Here is an 18,268-nt window from a genome sequence, read left to right on the forward strand (position 1 = left end):
GTATCCTTCAAGTTGGGCCATTAAGTACTGAAAAAGGAAACTAAAAGAGGATATCAAGACTTGGTCTTAGATTAGCAGAGTTTGAGAAATAAGAAAAAAAAATATTGAAGAACTCCAGTGATGTTGCACTAACTTCAAGTTAAAAATCGAACGAGAAAGAATTCATTTAAAGAGGTAAACTTTTACCGATTCAAATAGAGTACAAAAAACTAAAACCCCCCAAAAAAAAAACTCTCCCTAGTTTGATTGGTGGTTACACCAATTCAAAGCAGAACCTGCTCTAATACCACTTGTTAGATCGAGACACATATGAGAGGGCGGTTAATCACATGGTTTTAAAAATTTATCTTTTTGATTTTGAAACCAAAGTACGCACAGTGGAAATTAAGTAAGAAAGAAAACAAAAACAGACATGGTCTGTTTACTTGGTTTGGAGCCTTCGGCGACTCCTACTCCAAGATCTAGGTCCCGCAAACCTATCGATGGATAATCCACTAAAATACATTTTTCGGTACCTCCAGAAAAAGGATCGAGTACATAGAAAGACAGAACAAGTGCAACACCCTGCACTTGTCCTATTCCGAGTAATTAAGTACACAAATTTTAGTTCGTTATCCAACATCCTTCAAAGATTGTTAGCTTAGGCTCGGTGTCAGTCGGTTCCTCGGTAGTAGTCGGGTGTAACAACATCGTTGCAGAGTCACAGTAGTAGGCCAGAGTAGTCAGAACCTCAATCGGACGCATAGAAGCTTGTATATGAGTTATATGTTGAAGCTTGGTCAAGACTACCTTATAAAGGGCATGGAAGGTGTCTTCCATAAGCATTGGAGGCACTTTCAATGTGAGAAATCTAATCCCGACTTCGTTGCACTTTATCTGTGACGAGGTCCAAAATTTATCTCTTGTAAGGCGCCTTCCATGCCATTGAAGGTATCTTCCATAAACAGTGTCAAGGCACCTTCCAATGCTTGAAGACACTTTCGGGTACTGTTCATCCGAAGGCGTTTTGCTCCTTTTGCCCTACAAGTTGTGTTAGTCCAATAAACCAAATAATAACTTGCAAGACAAGTGTTAGCACAATAATACTGAATAGTAGTTAGTTCATGTCCTCTCAGAACCAAGAACTAGTCAAGGTCTCATATTAGGGATCCAAAAGGGACCTAACCTGGACCGACGCTTACTATCCCTCAATCAGGACGTGTCCTCACTTAGTCACTCTCATCCAGTGACTTACCTCCACTTACCAACTTGTAGTCGGTTGACTAGCTTCAACCCACCAGGTCTTCATACCAGATGCCAGATGAAAAATATATCATCTCCATTGATATTATAACAACCCTTATCAATTAGAGAATTCTTAAAATTCTTTCACGACCTCAACAATAAATTTGATATTGTGTGACTTAAAAGTTATAAGTTCGAGTCTCAAAAACAACCTCTTGTAAAGTAGGTAAGGATGCGCACAATAAATCCTTCCTTGCGATCTTGCATTAGCGGGAATTTCATGCACTGGACTACTCTTTTTGTAAGAACTCAACAAGCTTCATTATCTACACATTGTAACATCTCTAGATTGAAAAAATAAATAAATGTTTCTTCATATTTTTGAAACTATTTAAGTCGAGTTTTTATAGAAGAACAAGCTTGATCAATTATAAAGAGAAAGTAGTTGATTCGAAAAGATTCTACGGCAAACTATGTCACTTCTTCACTCTTACTTTCACCAAATTGTTTCTTTTTTCGAATAATACATTTTTCTAGAAATGTAGCTTCAATGCTCATCTTACATGTTATTTCTTTAGCTTTAACCATGACCTTATTATAACCATCTTCTCTAAATTTTTCTATAAATTAATTAATTCCTTAAAAAAATTTGATAGCAATATCAATATTCATATCTTCAGATTGAATAAATTTGCGTATAATATTGATAGCATGTAATAACTTCTTCCAAATGACCACACAAAGTAATAATTCAAAATTTTCAAGTTCATATAATGCTAAGGACTCAGCTTCCCTCTTCATTTTATGATCTTTGCTATCATTTGCTAAGTCACACAAAACATCTTTTATTTATGCAGTTTGCTCCTTTATGGGTTCAACACTCTTAGCATGACTTTCCGCACATGCTTGTAATAATGACTTAATTGGCAAACCCTTCACATGATCTTTGAAAATCTTCTATCGCTCAGTATAAGAGGAGAACAATGAATAGATCGATTATATCACTCCCAAAAATAACATAGCCTTAGGACAACAATTCATCATATCACATAAAGCTAAATAAAGATTATGACAGCCACAAAGAGTATAAAAAAGCTCTTATATTCATTTCAAGTAATATTTTTTGTACATCGTCTTTCTTTCATATTAAATTCATTATCATATCCTTGACTTCTAATATCATCAATATCAAGCCCAAATTTGACTAAATCATTTTAAGATGAATAAAAAGCTCAAGTCATAAAGTATCATCAACCTCTAAAAATTGCATCCAATATTCTTCTACTTTTGCGGAACTTTCTGAATCATCTAAACTTGTGAAGCGGGAATGACAGAATTTCTAAAAGTCATAACTTTTAACTCGGATATCAGAATAAGACATAGTTTTTTGAATTATAGCTCTTTTAGAAATCTAGATTTATTATCAGGTAGAACCCATAATCCATCAACTTTTGGATTAAAAAATATTGTTTAGGATTTTTTCAGAGACTCCGAACATTCTTTTTACTATTTTTGATAATTTTCAATTTTAGGCTTTTCATAGTATTTTTGTCTTTTGAAAACTAGGGTATTGGGTTTATTTAAACCAATGATTAATTGTTTTAAGACAACTTTGATTAATACTATTTCTAGCTATTGTCTCCTTCTTGGGAACATCAAGTTTTTCCTATTTCTTGTATACCTCTTCAAATTAACTGGTTGTAGAAGATCACTTCCGATATTAAATTAACAGGTTGTAGAAGATCACTTCCGAAATTCATGTGTGAATTAACGGATTCAATAGCTTACACTGTGTCACTTCATATGACAATGGACATTTTCTCCTTGTTTTTTTAAATTAATTAATTTTTTTAGTTAGCACTAGGTATCTAGCTTGTGCTAATTAATCCTGGGGTGACTAACCTGATCCCATGGAAGTTTTCCATCGACTACCAGTATAAATAGAGAAGTGCTTGTAGTGGACGACTCATCAGTTCAACGTTCTTAAGTCAACCACCCATTAAGAGAAATTCATCCATTCATTCGCTGAAGCTAAGACTTGATTCTTAAATACCTGAAAAACTGAGAAGGTGCTCTGCTGCTACACCATTTCTCCGGAGACATTTGCTCCTTGTGACTCACATCAGAAGTATAATTTGATATGATTAAAAATATTTTATTTGTTTAATCATTGTAAGTATTATATTTTTTTTCTTACTCTCTAATATATATGTATCAACTCATTTTGAATTCTGCAATTGAGATATGTAGTATAAGTCTCATGGTCTTTAATTTAATGGGGGTGTTATTATATTACTGGATCAAACTTTGTAACTACCTAAATCATTTAAAAGAATAAATCATTGTTTTCAACGTCAAGCTTATAACAATTTCCTCAAAATGCTAAGTTATTTTTCGCCAATAGTTGAGCAACTTTGATTACCCTCTTAAATCAAACCTTCCGGCCACTGAAAAGGGAAAAAAAAAACGAGAAACAGACTTCTTCGTTGGATTTGTGAGAAAGATTAGAGTACGGGGATTATATTACATCATTTATATTACTGTATAATATATAATAGGTTATTTTTTTTTTAAATTATGGGTCTCAAGAAAATGGGCCGGAGTCGTTTTTTTACCTACTAATAGGGACGGCCCTAGAAGCCTCCCTTGTGGCTTTCGTGTAGCGTCACCACGTTTTAGCCGCCGATAGCAATGGAAACCGAACGAGCTTTTTGAGATCAATTGGAATCTAATAACTGTATTGAACTGTTAATTCAATTAATCGAATTTGAAATAATTAAAGAGTAAAAACTGTTTGCTCTTAATTATTTGCTAATATCATTTCTCATTGTTGGAAGGCACCTGATTTATACAAGGGATGTTATATATAGTAACCAGGTAAACATTTTTAGTGTCTTTTGAGAGCATTGTAAAATTTTGATAGATTGTATTCTTATATTCTTTGATAAAGATGTAATTTTTCTCAGCTGTTCCAACAAAACGTTGCTACTGAACATTGAATTGGCATTCTTTGCTTAGTTAAATGCATATCCAGGGTGGATCTTGTTCACCTTCTTCTTCTAAAAAAAAAAATCAGTAATTAAATATATATTCGTTTAGTTAACCAACATTGCATAGTGTTGTCTTAAAAAAATAATAAGAATTTCTTTCATTCCATCTTTTCTATCTTTAAAAAAATAACAAAACAAGGGCAGTCGTAAAATAGCACGAATGGACATTGGTACTCAACAGTAGTGAGACAAATGAAGGTTCCCTTGGAACAATAGATGGGGACGAAATGAATACTCTTGTTCATCAATTAGATTTAGATGTCCTTTTCTGCAAGAATTTAAAGTTCATGCATTGCCCTTATCTGTCTGGGTTAATCAGTAACTGTTTGCAACCCATGAATTGAAGTGCAGTTATGAATTGATGCTCTTGTTCTCGAATTAGATTTCGATATGCTTGCAACCCAATTTGCCATAATCCCTCTTAATTAGTTAGTAGTTAATTAATAAAGAGTGGTCGATCAAATTCGAAACTGATTGAACTGCCGAATAGAAGACATGTGTTCTTTCGAAATGAATTAAAGCTCAGGCTTCTTAATATTTGCGAGTTATTTCATTACTCTCAACAACTTTACTGTATTTGGGAAATTCAGTGGCACTCCCAATTATTTCAAAAACATTTTGTAACAAAATCAAGAGCGTTTCTTCAATCTCAGAATTCTGTATATCAAAATTCTGTAACATTTTCTTAAAGACGCAATATTATGTAATCAAGGAAGCTTCCCCATCAACCATATTCGACTAAGCACTTATCTTCTATATTTTTCACTACCATGGCACAGAAATCACTTGGGGGCCTAACCCTTCTATATTATATATCTTTACTATTCAAGCCATTGAATATGGATATTCCTCGGCATCCCTCTTATGGTGTGCACTTGTTTGGGTGACCATCCGCGGAGCACAAACTTGATCACCTAAAAATTTCTGGTAACATTCTCCCTATGCGGGTGGCGTGGACTGTTCATTGAAAATGCGACCACTTTGTCGCTGCTTATGGCTCAATTTTTGCCTTATAGAATTCTTTACGTCTTCTTCCTTCTTATCTACAAAGGAAATCAAATCCTTGATGCTAGTTAATCGCGGTGGACGCTTCAAGCTGCGTTCGGGTTCGAGCTTTGCATCCTCGTCTTGGGTACTATACCTTCTATATTGGCAAAATATTCTCATGAAGAACACAATGAGAGCCACCAAACATGCAAGGCCACAAATTAAAAAAAGGCCCCAGAAGCTCCGAAGGCTGAGCCGGTTGGCATCGATCTCATTTTCTTGTGAGCTACACCCTGCGTGTTGTAACCATTTGTCATGGATCCTCTGGAGATCACCATTTTCTGAGAGTGTCAAGATCGCTGTGGATAAATCAATTGCAAGCGGTGAATCTCTTGGAAAGGCCTGTTGAGCAGAAATGATGATTGTCATTAACACAATAGACTTCATGCTGTTAGGGAATCATGATAAAAGTGTAGAAATGGAACATCTCAACACTTACAAAACCCCATCCGTTTTTTGTGAACTCCTGGCCTACTGGCCTATATTTGCAATTGGTGGACATGAAGAGTTCGACGTAGGCAAACTCATCGACTATCGCGGCAACACCTCCATTTTTCGGGCCAAGCTCAAGCGCCCTTTCATAGGCTTTTGGATTATTCAAGGACACTAGCCGGGATTCAGCAATATTAAGCTCTTCCATCATATAATTTTTCGCGAATGACCCAACCTGGTATCCGATAGGATCTGAACTAGAGATCAAACTATCAAGTCCATGGATACCCGAAGAGAGTTGCTGAACTGTGAGGATGGATGTTAAGCTTGCAGTGTAGCTAGAATTTATTATCAACACCACGAAAAGCCAAATGATCAGCACAAACCTACCCAGGGTGCTCACAGTGTTCTCTCCTGGAAGTACACAGGCGATATTAGAAATGCATGTTCAAAATGTCACAAGAGTGTATCTGCAAATTTTCATTAAGTGAATCAGACATAATATTTTTACTTACTGTGAGAAAAGAACATTGTGGAGAAACTAAACCTGCAAAACATAGTTTTACTTAAGCATCATATTAAACAAGTCATACAAATAATATTATGGCATTCACTGACAAAAATATTGTCACAAGTTGTTGTCTTGGTGATCCACGGAATTCGGTATTTGAACGATGCTCGAGAATCCATACTACGGCTCCCACAAAAAGAAAGAAAGCCCCTGTCACACACCACATCTGTACTGAAAAAGGTTTTAGGAAAGCCCAAGGACTTGAAGATCTCTCTTTGACTGGTGCAACAATGACGAGGCCAGATTCTATATATGGCTGTGTAAAGTCTACAATTCTTGTCCTATTCGTCACGATTGATATATCCCCAACAGCTGCATCAAAGTACTAAAGACCATATTGATAAGTTACATGATTAGAGAAAGTGCAACAAAAGCTGCAAATTAAATGAAATCATCTTCAAACTAAACTTGTAATTCACAGAAAGAAAACATAATCAATATGTAAAAATACTTACATTTTCATAAACCTTTTCCATTAGATCATTGTAGTTAGGATTTTTAATGCCATCTCCAAACAGAATAAATGAATATGGAACAGGATAGGGCAACAAGTTGATCGCAGCTTTAAACACATCAATGCAGTATCCTTGTACACCATCAGGGCTACTATCTTTTGATATGAATTCCTTGTAACTTGCACGATAAGGAACTCCAATCCGTATCGGCTTTCCGTTGTTTGGGAACACCCAACCTCGAGGCTTTGTTGTGATTTCACCTGGCCAAATGGCATTGTAGAGTAGTTGGTTACTGGTGGAAGCATTCAGCGATTCACCATAGAGAACTTCAGGAACAACGACTGAAAAACCAGAGTAATTAGACCAGAACCCAAGTGTTCGTAAACCTGTCCCGACAATATTGAGTATTTCATAAGCCGGATGGATTAGATTGCCCTCAGAATCAAATTGAACTTGACCAGTGACACCTGTGAAGTTGGTTAGCAGCAATTTCTTGCGAAGTTGTTCACCACCATCAAAGTACTTGAGTGAAGTTAAATGTAGCGAGCTTCCATTTGCATCATGTAATCTCGGATCATCAGAGAAAGAAAATGTCTCTCCTTCTAGGAGGAACTGATCAATAGCATGAGCAAGTAACCAAACAGAATCATAAGCATACAACGCATAAGTATTCAAGTTTGAACTTGCATTCCCACTCCTAACCATCTGACTCCATCTGGTCACAAATGCTCTCTTCAGATCAGAATCTGCTGTATGCTGACGAAAAACAATGACCCCTTGTATAAGGTTCATGGTGTCAAAATTTGGCGGATAAGTTGAATCTAAAACTGAAGCAAGCCAATCTGAAGCAATCCACACATAACCACTACCCATCATTCCTAGAGATTTTGCTAGCGAAAAGATTGTGAGACCGGAATCCGGGTTTACATGTACAACATAAACCCTGGATTCCATGAGATTTATTTGCACCAAAACGTCCTTGATCATGGTTGCATCAGCATGTGGAGGAAAGGCTGCTTTGTAGGATATCTTAGAGCGTTTAGTTGCTAGAGCATCATCTAATGCGGTTATTCCACCTCTACCATAATCATCATCCACAAAAATGGCAATGGCTTCTCTCCAACCATAGTTGCTAATTAGATCAGCTATTCCATTCATCTGGAAGTAGTCGCTCTGTGTTGTACGAATCAAGTAAGGACATTGCAGAGAAGAAAGAGTTGGGTCTGTGGCGGCAAACGTGAGCAAAGGTACATGGAGTTCATTGACAGCGTGAGATATAACATGAGCAATCCCAGAGGATTGTGGTCCTATTATAGAAACCACTTGCTTCTCCATTAGCTGCAACGCTGCAATATTAGCAAGAGCTTTGCTTGTCAGACATTCGTGATTATATCCTGTAGTGTGTGTGTATATATATGTATTCCAATTTTGAAATTTTTAAAAGGAAAAAGACATTTGTAAAATATTTTTGGCATGGTTGTATATTAAAATTTATTTTGATACAACAGATACGTAATTAGACCCGACCCCGGGCTAGTTCTGGCCCGGGCCTGTAACCGGATCAATGGACCGGTTGCCCATTGACCCGGTTTGCCAGGTCAAACTAGAACCGGCCCGGCTTAAGTGCAAACCCGGCGGACTACCGATTAGCCGTCGGTTTGGCCCGCCGGTTCAACAAGGTTTTTTTTATTTTTGCCCATTGGAACCGCCAGTTAATCGGTGGTTCCTAGCCGTTGGGGGAGGGTGAGGGTTTTTTTGAATATTTTTTTCAATGGTTAGGATCATTTGACTATTTTTTGATCAATGGTTATGATTTAGTGTCCGTTACTATCCAAACTCTATAAATAAAGAGCTCATTCTATTATTTTCACACACATCTTCTCTACTTTTAATCTTAATTTTATATATTCTTTATACGCTTTCGTTTTCAATTTTCAATTACAATGGAAGGAGGACGTGAAGGTGCATCATCTCGAGCTCGGAAGGAAAAGAAAATAATGAATCCGCGGGAGGATGACCCCAACATTCAATCCACTGATGATGAGATTGAGCACTTTCCGAATCTGACACCCAAAATACAAGGAAGTACCGATACAATTACTTCTAAGGTTCAAGAACTTCCTCCTCTAAAGTCTTCTATTATCACTAAACATTTTGAGAATGTCACTCTTCTGTCGGGAAAAATGCATGCAAAATGTAAGTACTGTAATGCTTCCTACAAATTCCAAGCCGACGGCGGTTATGAGTCATTGAAAAGACATGTAGAAACAAAGCACCCGACAAAATATGGACTCGACTATTCTCAAACACAATTATCAAGATTTTCTTCAACTAGTGGTAATACTGATTCCAGTTTATTTTTATATTCAAATAATAAATTAAGAGAATCATTAGCTAAATTTTTTTCCGTAGAACATCTTTTTGTTAGTTTTGGATCTAAATGCACATTTAAAGATTTTTTGTAAAGAATCTCTTAATCCATGTGCTAAACGTATTCCTAGAACTACACTTACTCGTATAATTAAAAAATTAGTAAAACATGGAAAAAAAATTAATTGATGAATTTAGTAAATTAGATAATAAAGTTTCTTTATGTTCCGATATTTAGAGTGATTATTGGTAAATACATTTGTATATGGGTGTGACTTGCCATTGGATCGATAACTCTTGGAACATCCAAAAAAGATTGTTAGCTTACAGAGTTTTTGATGAATAACATAATGCTCATAACATCACACAATTATTATGTTTAATTTTAGAAGGATATGACTTAACTCATAAAATATTTTTAATATCATTAGATAATGCTAGTTTCAATACCGCTTGTATAGATGATCTAAAAATTTTTTGTCAACCTATTATTGGCAGTTTATTTTTTCATATTCGTTGTATATACCATATTTTAAATTTATATATTCAAGATGGATTAAAAATTTTAGAAAGTTATATTAAACCAATTAGAATTACAATTTTTTATTTATAGTATCATCTATCTATAATGTAACAATGGGGTAGGTTTTGTAAAACTAATTGAATGAGACCTAAAAAATTTTCACGTAATGTATCAACACGTTGGAAATCAATATACCAGTTATTATAAGATTCATCTCAATATAAAGAATTATTATGTTCATTTTTTTGCACAAAATACTAATACTAATATATATTTATTTTCACAGCAATGGAATATTTATAGTAGTGTTTATGAAATTTTAAAAGTATTTAATGATGCAACCGAACAACTTTTCGATGTTTATTATCTCACTGCTCAATTAGTTTTAGAAAAATTTTCTAATATAGTACTAGTTTTAAATGAACATATTAATAATGAATCTTTATCTTCTTTCATTTTAGCTATGAAAACTAAATAGGAAAAATATTTTTATTTTATTCCTAAAATTTATTTAATTACATTTTCTTTAGATCCTAGATTTAAATTAGAAGTTTTACAAAAAAAAAATATTAACTTATATTATGATGCTTTAATTCCAATTAAAGATTCTTCTCCTAATCTAGTTAATGTTGAATATGTGTGAATGGAGAAGAGGTGGAAGAGGATAGAAGCTCCATTGTGAATGAGATTTTAGTCCCATATTAGGAGTTTCTTTGCATATTGGTTGGTTTATCATTGATTCATATGCATTGAGAATGTGAACAGATGCATGGGAAGAGGCTCTCTCACGTGTGGATGTGCAGGGGGTGCAAATCCAGGGCTCAGATTGCACTGAATCATGTTTGCTACTGTGTAACAGATACATTAAATTCGAGATTAATGTATAATCGAACCGGTCGATTGATAACGAGTGAAACACACACATCAACATAGGCAGAAGCTCTCCACCTTCATTCCCCTCCTCCTTTGTCGTGCAACTCTTGCTCGGCAGAGTGCCCGTGATAGCAATCGAGTGTCACTTAGTTCGCTGTGACCACCAGTGCTTAGTGGGAATCACGGTCAACCGTTGTATCCTGGAAACAGACGACCCAAGAAAGCCTCGAAGCATAGCCGAAGGTGGGGTGAATTTGTTTCAAAGAAACTGCGTATATCGCAGGCCTCGATTCGCTCAGCTCTTGATCGGTCGCTTTGCTCGGCTGTTCGCCCACCCGGTCGCTCGGAAGCGTGCTCGTCAGGTCGCTTTCTAGTGTTTGCCCGACCGACCTCTAGTTCTCCCAATCGGTCAGCTCGCTCGACCTCTTCGCCCGTCTTACCTCCAGTTCGCTCGGTAGCTCGCCCTTTCGCTCGGTTGGTCACGCTGCTGCTCTGCCCGACTGATCACTTGGCTGCTTCGCTCGATCGTTTGTCCGACTTCATGTTTACTCGGTAAGCCCTCTACTTGCTCACCAATCTCGCTCGGTCTATCTGCCCGACCGACCTTAATCTCACTCGGCACTCGATGGCCAAGCTCGCTCGGCTAATCTGCACGGCCAACCTTCAATTCGCTCGGTCTCTCTGCTCACCCGATCGGCTGTAAGCTCGCTCAATCACTACACTCGGATAGTCTTAAGCTTGCTCGAGAGCTAGCCTGCTCGGACACTATGCAGCTTTCGTTCGGCTCGTAATAGAAACCAGCCCCTGTTGGCAGCCTGAGATTATATGCTCAAGTCATCTCGACTGTAAGTTGAGTTTAATTCAGTGTAGTTTAAATTCAGCTAATACCCCGTAAATCTCTGACAACAAATTGTTTCTTCCAACAATCTTGAAACACACTCGGTTCTATTGAGATGGCCACAGAATAGTATATTGAGGTGCAACAGACTCAACACTTGATGGCTCCCTCCGGCCCGATTGGAACTATGTCAATTAATCATGGGGAAAAGCCAGAAATGTTCAGTGGACTAAACTTCAAGAGGTGGCAGCAGAAGATGCTCTTCTACTTGACGACATTCAACCTGACTCGGTTCTTGACCGAGGACCCTCCCAAACGTGCTGAGAATGCTGATGCGCAAACTATCAGTGTAGTGGAGGCATGGACTCATTCTGAGTTCCTTTGTCGAAACTACATCCTCAACTGTCCTACCGACTCACTGTACGTTATGTATAGCATGAAGAGAACGACTAAGGAGCTGTGAGAGTCCCTGGACAAGAAGTACAAGGCAGAGGATATAGGGGCCAAGAGGTTCATAGTGGGCTGATTACTGGACTACAAGATGGCTGACTCCAAAACGGTGATTAGCCAAGTCCAGGAGCTTTAGGTGATCTTGTATGAGATCCACTCAGAAGGGATGGTTCTGAGTGAAACCTTCCAAGTAGTTGTTATTATTGAGAAGTTGCCCCCAGCTGGAAGGACTTCAAGAACTACCTGAAACACAAGCGGAAGGAGATTTATATGGAGGAACTCATTGTTTTACTTCGCATCGAAGAAGACAACAAGAGTTCAGAGAGAAAGCTGTTCTCTCAGGCTACTGTGAAAGCCAACGTGGTCGAGCGCGGTCAAAGCTCGAAACGGAAGAACCCCAAATCTTCCAAGATGGGACCCAAAGGAGGCATCAACAAGAAGAAGCTATCTGGGAAGTGCTTCAACTGTGACAGAGTAGGTCACAAATCTTGGGAGTGCAGGAAGCCGAAGAAGAAGCAAGAGGCCAACCTAAACGAGAGACTAGAAATGGATGACCTCTGCGCAGTGGTCTCAGAACTAAACCTGGTCGGTTCAAACCTGCAGCAATGGTGGATTGATACTAGAGCCACCAGACATGTGTGCTACAACAAAGAGCTGCTCCACAACTTCAAAGAAGTCACTGGAGACAAACTATTCATGAGGAACTCAACAACCTCGAACATCATGGGCCAAGGAAAGATGGTGCTGAAGATGACCTCGAGCAAGGACCTTACTCTGAACAATGTGTTGTATGTTCGGGAGATTCGAAATAATCTAGTATCCAGATCACTGTTAAGCAAACATGGCTTTCGTATTATTTTTGAGTCGGACAAAGTTGTATTGTCCAAGAATGGAATGTTTGTAGGAAGGGGCTATGTATCTGATGGGTTATTCAAACTCAATGTAATGACTATTAAACCTAAGATAAATAAAAATGAAAGCTCTTCCACTTATATGCTTGAGTCTTTGTATTTGTGGCATGGTAGACTAGGACATGTTAACTACGATGTGTTACGTAGATTAATAAATATGCAAAGCAGACCTACATTCCACCTTGACTCAAAACATAAGTGTGAGATTTATGTTGAAGTAAAAATGACAAGGTTATCCTTTCAACACATTGAAAGAAGTAATGAACCATTTGACCTAATCCACACTGACGTGTACGATCTAAAAGGAACGCTAACACGTGGTGGTAATAAATATTTCATCACTTTTGTAGATGATAAAATAAAATATTGTTATGTGTATCTTCTCAAAAGTAAGGATGAAGCTATAGAGAAATTTGCTCTCCATAAAAATGAGATTGAAAACCAACTTAATAGAAAGATTAAGGTAGTTCGAAGTGACCGAAGCGGTGAATATATATCACTGTTTGTTGAGTTGTGTGCTAAACATGGGATCAGACATGAAACAACAGCTCCTTATACTCTTTAGCAAAATAGAGTTACTGAGCGAAAGAATCAAACTCTAAAAGAGATGATGAATGCTCTTCTATTGAGCTCTGGATTGCTAGAGTTCATGTGGGGGGAAGCTGTGTTAACAGCTAATTACCTTTTAAATAAGGTACTCCGGAAGAAAATAAATAAGAGCCCTTATGAGTTATGGAATGGAAGACAGTTGTCCTACAAATAGTTACGAGTGTGGGGGTGTCTTGCTAAAGTGCTGGTGCTGGATCCGAAAATGATTAAGATAGAACCAAAGACTGTTGATTGCATATTTATTGGTTATGCACAGAACAGCAGTGTGTATCAGTTTGTTGTGTATGAATCACAAATATCAGAGATACACAAGAACTCAATAATAGAATCGAGAAATACCTCGTTCTTCGAGCATGTGTTTCCATATAAGATCTGAGAAGATGCTAGCTCCTCTGAGCGGGCATATAAAACAAAAGGTGAAGATGATGATGAGGAACCAGTGGAGGTTATGCTTAGATAGAGCAAAAGAGCTCGGATAGAAAAATTTTATGGATCAGATTTTATCATTTTTATGTTGGAAAGTGAGCTCCAAAGTTACTTAGAAACTCTAGGCTCTTCTAATGGACCTCACTGGCGAGTGACAATTGCATCTGAGATAGATTCTATCTTACAAAATCACACTTGGAAACTTGTGGATCTTCCTCCTGGAAGTAAACCGCTAGGTTGCAAGTGGATCTTCAAGAAAAAAATGAAGTTAGATGCCACGATTGATCAGTATAAGGTCAGATTAGTAATCAAAGGATACTGACAATAAGAATGCCTCGATTACTTTGATACGTACTCTTCGGTGTTGAGAATAACTTCCATTAGAGTATTGTTGGCTATTGTCATTCTATGGAATCTCGAAATACATCAGATGGATGTAAAAATTATCTTTCTAAACGGGGATTTAGAAGAGGAAATCTACATGGAGCAACTTGAAGGGTTTTCTGAGTTTATAGCTCTTGGCAAATATGGTGAAGAGGCTGAATGACTACGACAATTCTTAGAAGATATTCTGAGATAGCCAAAATTGGTGCCAGTAATTTGCATACATTGCGATAGTCTATCGACAATCGGTCGAACACAGAGCCGTTTGTATAATGATAAGTCTAGGTATATACATCGTAGACATAATACCATTAGACAGCTACTCTCAACGAGAGTTTCAAGGTTGACTATGTGAAGTCAAAGGATAACCTAGTGGATCCGCTAATCAAAGACTTAAATCGAGAGTTAGTCGCTAGCTCATCACGAGGAATAGGCTTGATGCCATTGTCAGCGATCAGTGCAGAGGACACCCAACCTATGCTGACTGGAGATCCCAAGAACTAGGTCCAAAAGGACAACTAATCTTCACTGACTAGACACACTGTGGGGGATAGCCCAATAAAACAATGACTAGACTAAGGTAAGCCGATGGGCTTTTAATGATCAAAAAAAGTAGATGGAAACTCTTAAGAGATCACCTATGTGAGAAAGAAGTAGGGTCACTTCGAAAAGAATTGGAGGCACAATTCTTAGAACTTCTCATAAAACCAGGTATGTTCATGGCCAAGAACAAACACACTCATGAGAACTGAGTTATATCAGGGAGAGTCTTGGGTGAGATTTATCACTGCTTACACAGACGACAGTATAGTTCAAGAACATTGTGTCTACTATCAGTCAGTAAGCAACCAAATCTTCACAAAAGAAAGTTTAAAGGGTAAAACTTACATATCCTATAGTTGACTCAACTGCATACCCTATCTCCATTCATTTGGGGAATTGTTGAATATGTGTGAATAGAGAAGAGGTGGAAGAGGATAGAAGCTCTATTGTGAATGGGATTTTAGTCCTACATTGGGAGTTTCTTTGCATATTGGTGGGTTTATATTGATTCACATGCATTAAGGATGTGAACAACTGCATGGGGAGAGACTCTCTTTCATGCGTGGGTGCGTAGGGGAGGTGCAAATCCAGGGCTCGAATTGTACTGAACCATGTTGACTCATGTGCAAGCACGACCTGCGCACGTCGAATGCGGAGGGGGGGGGTGCATGTTGAATATAATGGAGAAGAGGTGGAAGAGGATAGAAGCTCTATTGTGAATGAGATTTTAGTCCCACATTAGGAGTTTCTCTGCATATTGGTTGGTTTATATTGATTCACATGCATTGAAGATGTTAACAAATGTATGGGGAGAGACTCTCTTTCATGCGTGGGTAGGCAGGAGGGGTGCAAATCTAGGGTCCGAATTTTACTAAACCATGCCGACTCGTGTGCGGGCACGACCTGCACATACCGAATGCCGGACCAGTCGGGGCAAAATCTGCCCAAGAAGAACAACTAATCTTTTGTTGTTGTGTAACGGATGCATTAAATTTGAGATTAATACAGAATCGAAATGGTCGATTGATAACGAGTGAAATGGTTGGCGTTTCACTACTCGGCGAGAATGATCATTAATCGACCATTAACACTGTCGTTGATCTGAGTTCCTATATAAGAAGGTTGCGATCATAGGCTTACACACACAGCAACACAAGCAAAAGCTCTTCACCTTCATTCCCCTCCTCCTCTATCATGCAACTCCTGCTTGGCAGAGTGCCCGTGATAGCAATCGGGTGTCACTTAGTTCGCCGTGACTACTAGTGTTGATGGGAATCATGGTTAACCGTTGTATCCTGGGAAACAGATGACTCAAGAAAGCCTCGAAGCACAGCCGAATGTGGGGTGAATCTATTTCAAGGAAACTGCGTATATCGCAGGCCTCGATTCGCTCAGCTTTTCGCCCGCTCGGTCGCTCGGAAGTGTGCTCGTTTGGTCGCCTGCTAGTCTTCACCCGGTCGGTCAGCTCGCTCGGTCTCTTCGCCCAGCCAACCTCCAGTTCGCTCAGCAGCTCGCCCTTTCGCTCTGCTGCTCTGCTTGATCGACCACTTGGCTGCTTCACTCGGCTGTTCGCCTGACTGCACGTTCACTCGGTCGCCCTACCAGCTCGCTCGACCCTCCACTTGCTCGCCAATCTCACTCGGTATATCTGCCCGACCGACCTTAATCTCTCTCGGCACTCGATCGCCAAGCTCGCTTGGCTAATCTACCCGGCCAGCCTTCAACTCGCTCGATCTCTCTGCTTACCTGACCGACTGTAAGCTCGCTTGGTCACTTTGTTCGACTAGTCTCAAGCTCGCTCGGGAGCTAGCCCGCTCGGACACTGTGCAGCCTTCGTTCGGCTCGTAACAGAAATCAGCCCCTGCTGCCAGCCTGAGATTATCCACTCAGGTCATCTCGATTGTAAGTTGATTTTAATTCAGTCTAATTTAAATTCAGCTAATACCCCGTAAATCTCCGGCAACAAATTGTTTCTTCCAATAATTAATATTATATATAATGTTAGAATTTATTTATATGATATTTATAATCAATATTATGTAAAATATGGAACACAAATTAATATTTATGAAATACAACAAACTACTAGTAGTAATTTAAAACTTACAAAAGCACAACTTTTATTAAAAGAACGGACAAAACGTCCACGAGAATCTTCAAGTTCTACATAGGAACTTGAGAATTATTTTACGACTTCTTTTGATTTTAATGAAGCAGATAATGAAAATTTCGATATATTAAAATGGTGGTCACAGAAGGCTCAAAGCTTTCTTGTCCTCTCCGTGATCGCTAAAGAAATGTTAACGTGTCCAGTGTCAACCGTTGCTGTGGAGCAGATATTCAGTGTCGGCAACAACATATTAAATGAACGACGATCAACTTTGTTTCCCGACTCATTGGAAGTCCAAGCATTACTGGACGATTGGACTAGAGTGGAGAAAGAATCCAAAGAATGCAACTTTCAGATAACGAAATTGAAGATTTTGATACTGAATAAATGAATACGACAGGAACGAAAAATGGAAATGAGTAACAATGTAAAAAGAACTATGTGAACTTTGATTCTCCTATAACCTAAGGGGATACGTAGGCAACTTAAATAAGTGCAAACCCTTTTTTGTAATAAATTTTAATTTGTAATTTGTAATTTTTTATTTTTTATTTTTAATTTTTTTAACTTAATAATCTTAAACCGTGGTGAATCATGACGAATCGTGAACCGTAACCGTCTTAAGCGGTTAAGGTTAAGGGTCAATTTGTCTGGAACCGTCGAACCGACAATTGTAAATTGTTAAATCGTCGGTTCCGAATTGTGATCAGATCTAGTCGTAATCTTTCTCAAACTAAAGAAAAGCAGAAATGAAAATGTTGGTAAATCGGAAATCATAAAAAACATGTTTAACAAACTGAGACAACCAAAAAAACAGTCAAACTCCTAAAAAATAATGCTTCCTATAATTCTAGAACCCTTCATCGTCAAATGAAACAAACGGTATTTGTTTTTATCAAAAAGAAAGGCAGTTTCACTCACCCTCAATAGTTCCCAGAAACCCACTGCAATTTGTGTCTTGCACCTGCAACTTGAGCGTCGTATTGGCGAGAATGCTCGAGTTCGTGTTCACATCGTGCACAGCGAGCTCAATCGCCAGCCTCGCGGCCCTCCCGATGTAGGAATTAAAGGTGAAGAGGGCACCTATGCTGATCTCGCTCGGCCTGGAGGTGGAATTTGTGTTGTTGTCGCTTGCAGCCAAGAAGGCGCTCGTCACAGTAACGCAAAACCACAAAGCAAGGAGAGAGCTCGAACCCATATTCAACGAAAAAAAAGGAATAAAAACGAGTTTTTTTCGAGCGGTTGTAGCTGTAATATATTAAATATGGTAGAAGCTAAATAAACGTCCATGGGAAGGAGATGGTTGAGAATGATGGAGAGTCAACTGGGGAAGTGGCCTCACCTGTGTCATTGAGCAGATGACGAATTGAGATATTTTGTCTTACCATCCAAATTCCCCTAAACTTTAGAGTCATCATTTCACCCTAAAATTTCCATTCTACTATTGAAATA

General features: G+C 38.3%; 1 protein-coding gene across 1 annotated transcript; it reads right to left on the reverse strand.

Annotated features, from left to right (window-relative positions):
- Positions 1-4,890: 4,890 nt before the first annotated feature.
- On the reverse strand, positions 4,891-18,120 carry LOC122048035 (glutamate receptor 3.4-like). Its single transcript, XM_042609645.1, has 6 exons — positions 17,738-18,120; positions 6,780-8,125; positions 6,372-6,649; positions 6,269-6,300; positions 5,761-6,167; positions 4,891-5,663 (listed from the first exon to the last, which is right to left on the reverse strand). Exons 1-6 carry the CDS (start codon positions 18,012-18,014, stop codon positions 5,214-5,216), a joined length of 2,790 nt encoding a protein of 929 aa, XP_042465579.1. The 5' UTR covers positions 18,015-18,120; the 3' UTR covers positions 4,891-5,213.
- Positions 18,121-18,268: the final 148 nt, after the last annotated feature.

Source organism: Zingiber officinale, chromosome 2B, assembly GCF_018446385.1.
Source record: "Zingiber officinale cultivar Zhangliang chromosome 2B, Zo_v1.1, whole genome shotgun sequence".
Lineage (NCBI taxonomy): Eukaryota > Viridiplantae > Streptophyta > Magnoliopsida > Zingiberales > Zingiberaceae > Zingiber > Zingiber officinale.

Excerpts from the sequence above, each read along its gene's own strand:
- LOC122048035 (XM_042609645.1), bottom strand. The coding sequence starts at position 18,014 with ATGGGTTCGAGCTCTCTCCTTGCTTTGTGGTTTTGCGTTACTGTGACG. Across the intron at positions 6,650-6,779 it reads TGGAAAAGGTTTATGAAAAT|TACTTTGATGCAGCTGTTGG; the intron begins GTAAGTATTTTT and ends TATGGTCTTTAG. Across the intron at positions 6,301-6,371 it reads CAACTTGTGACAATATTTTT|GTTTAGTTTCTCCACAATGT; the intron begins GTCAGTGAATGC and ends TATGTTTTGCAG.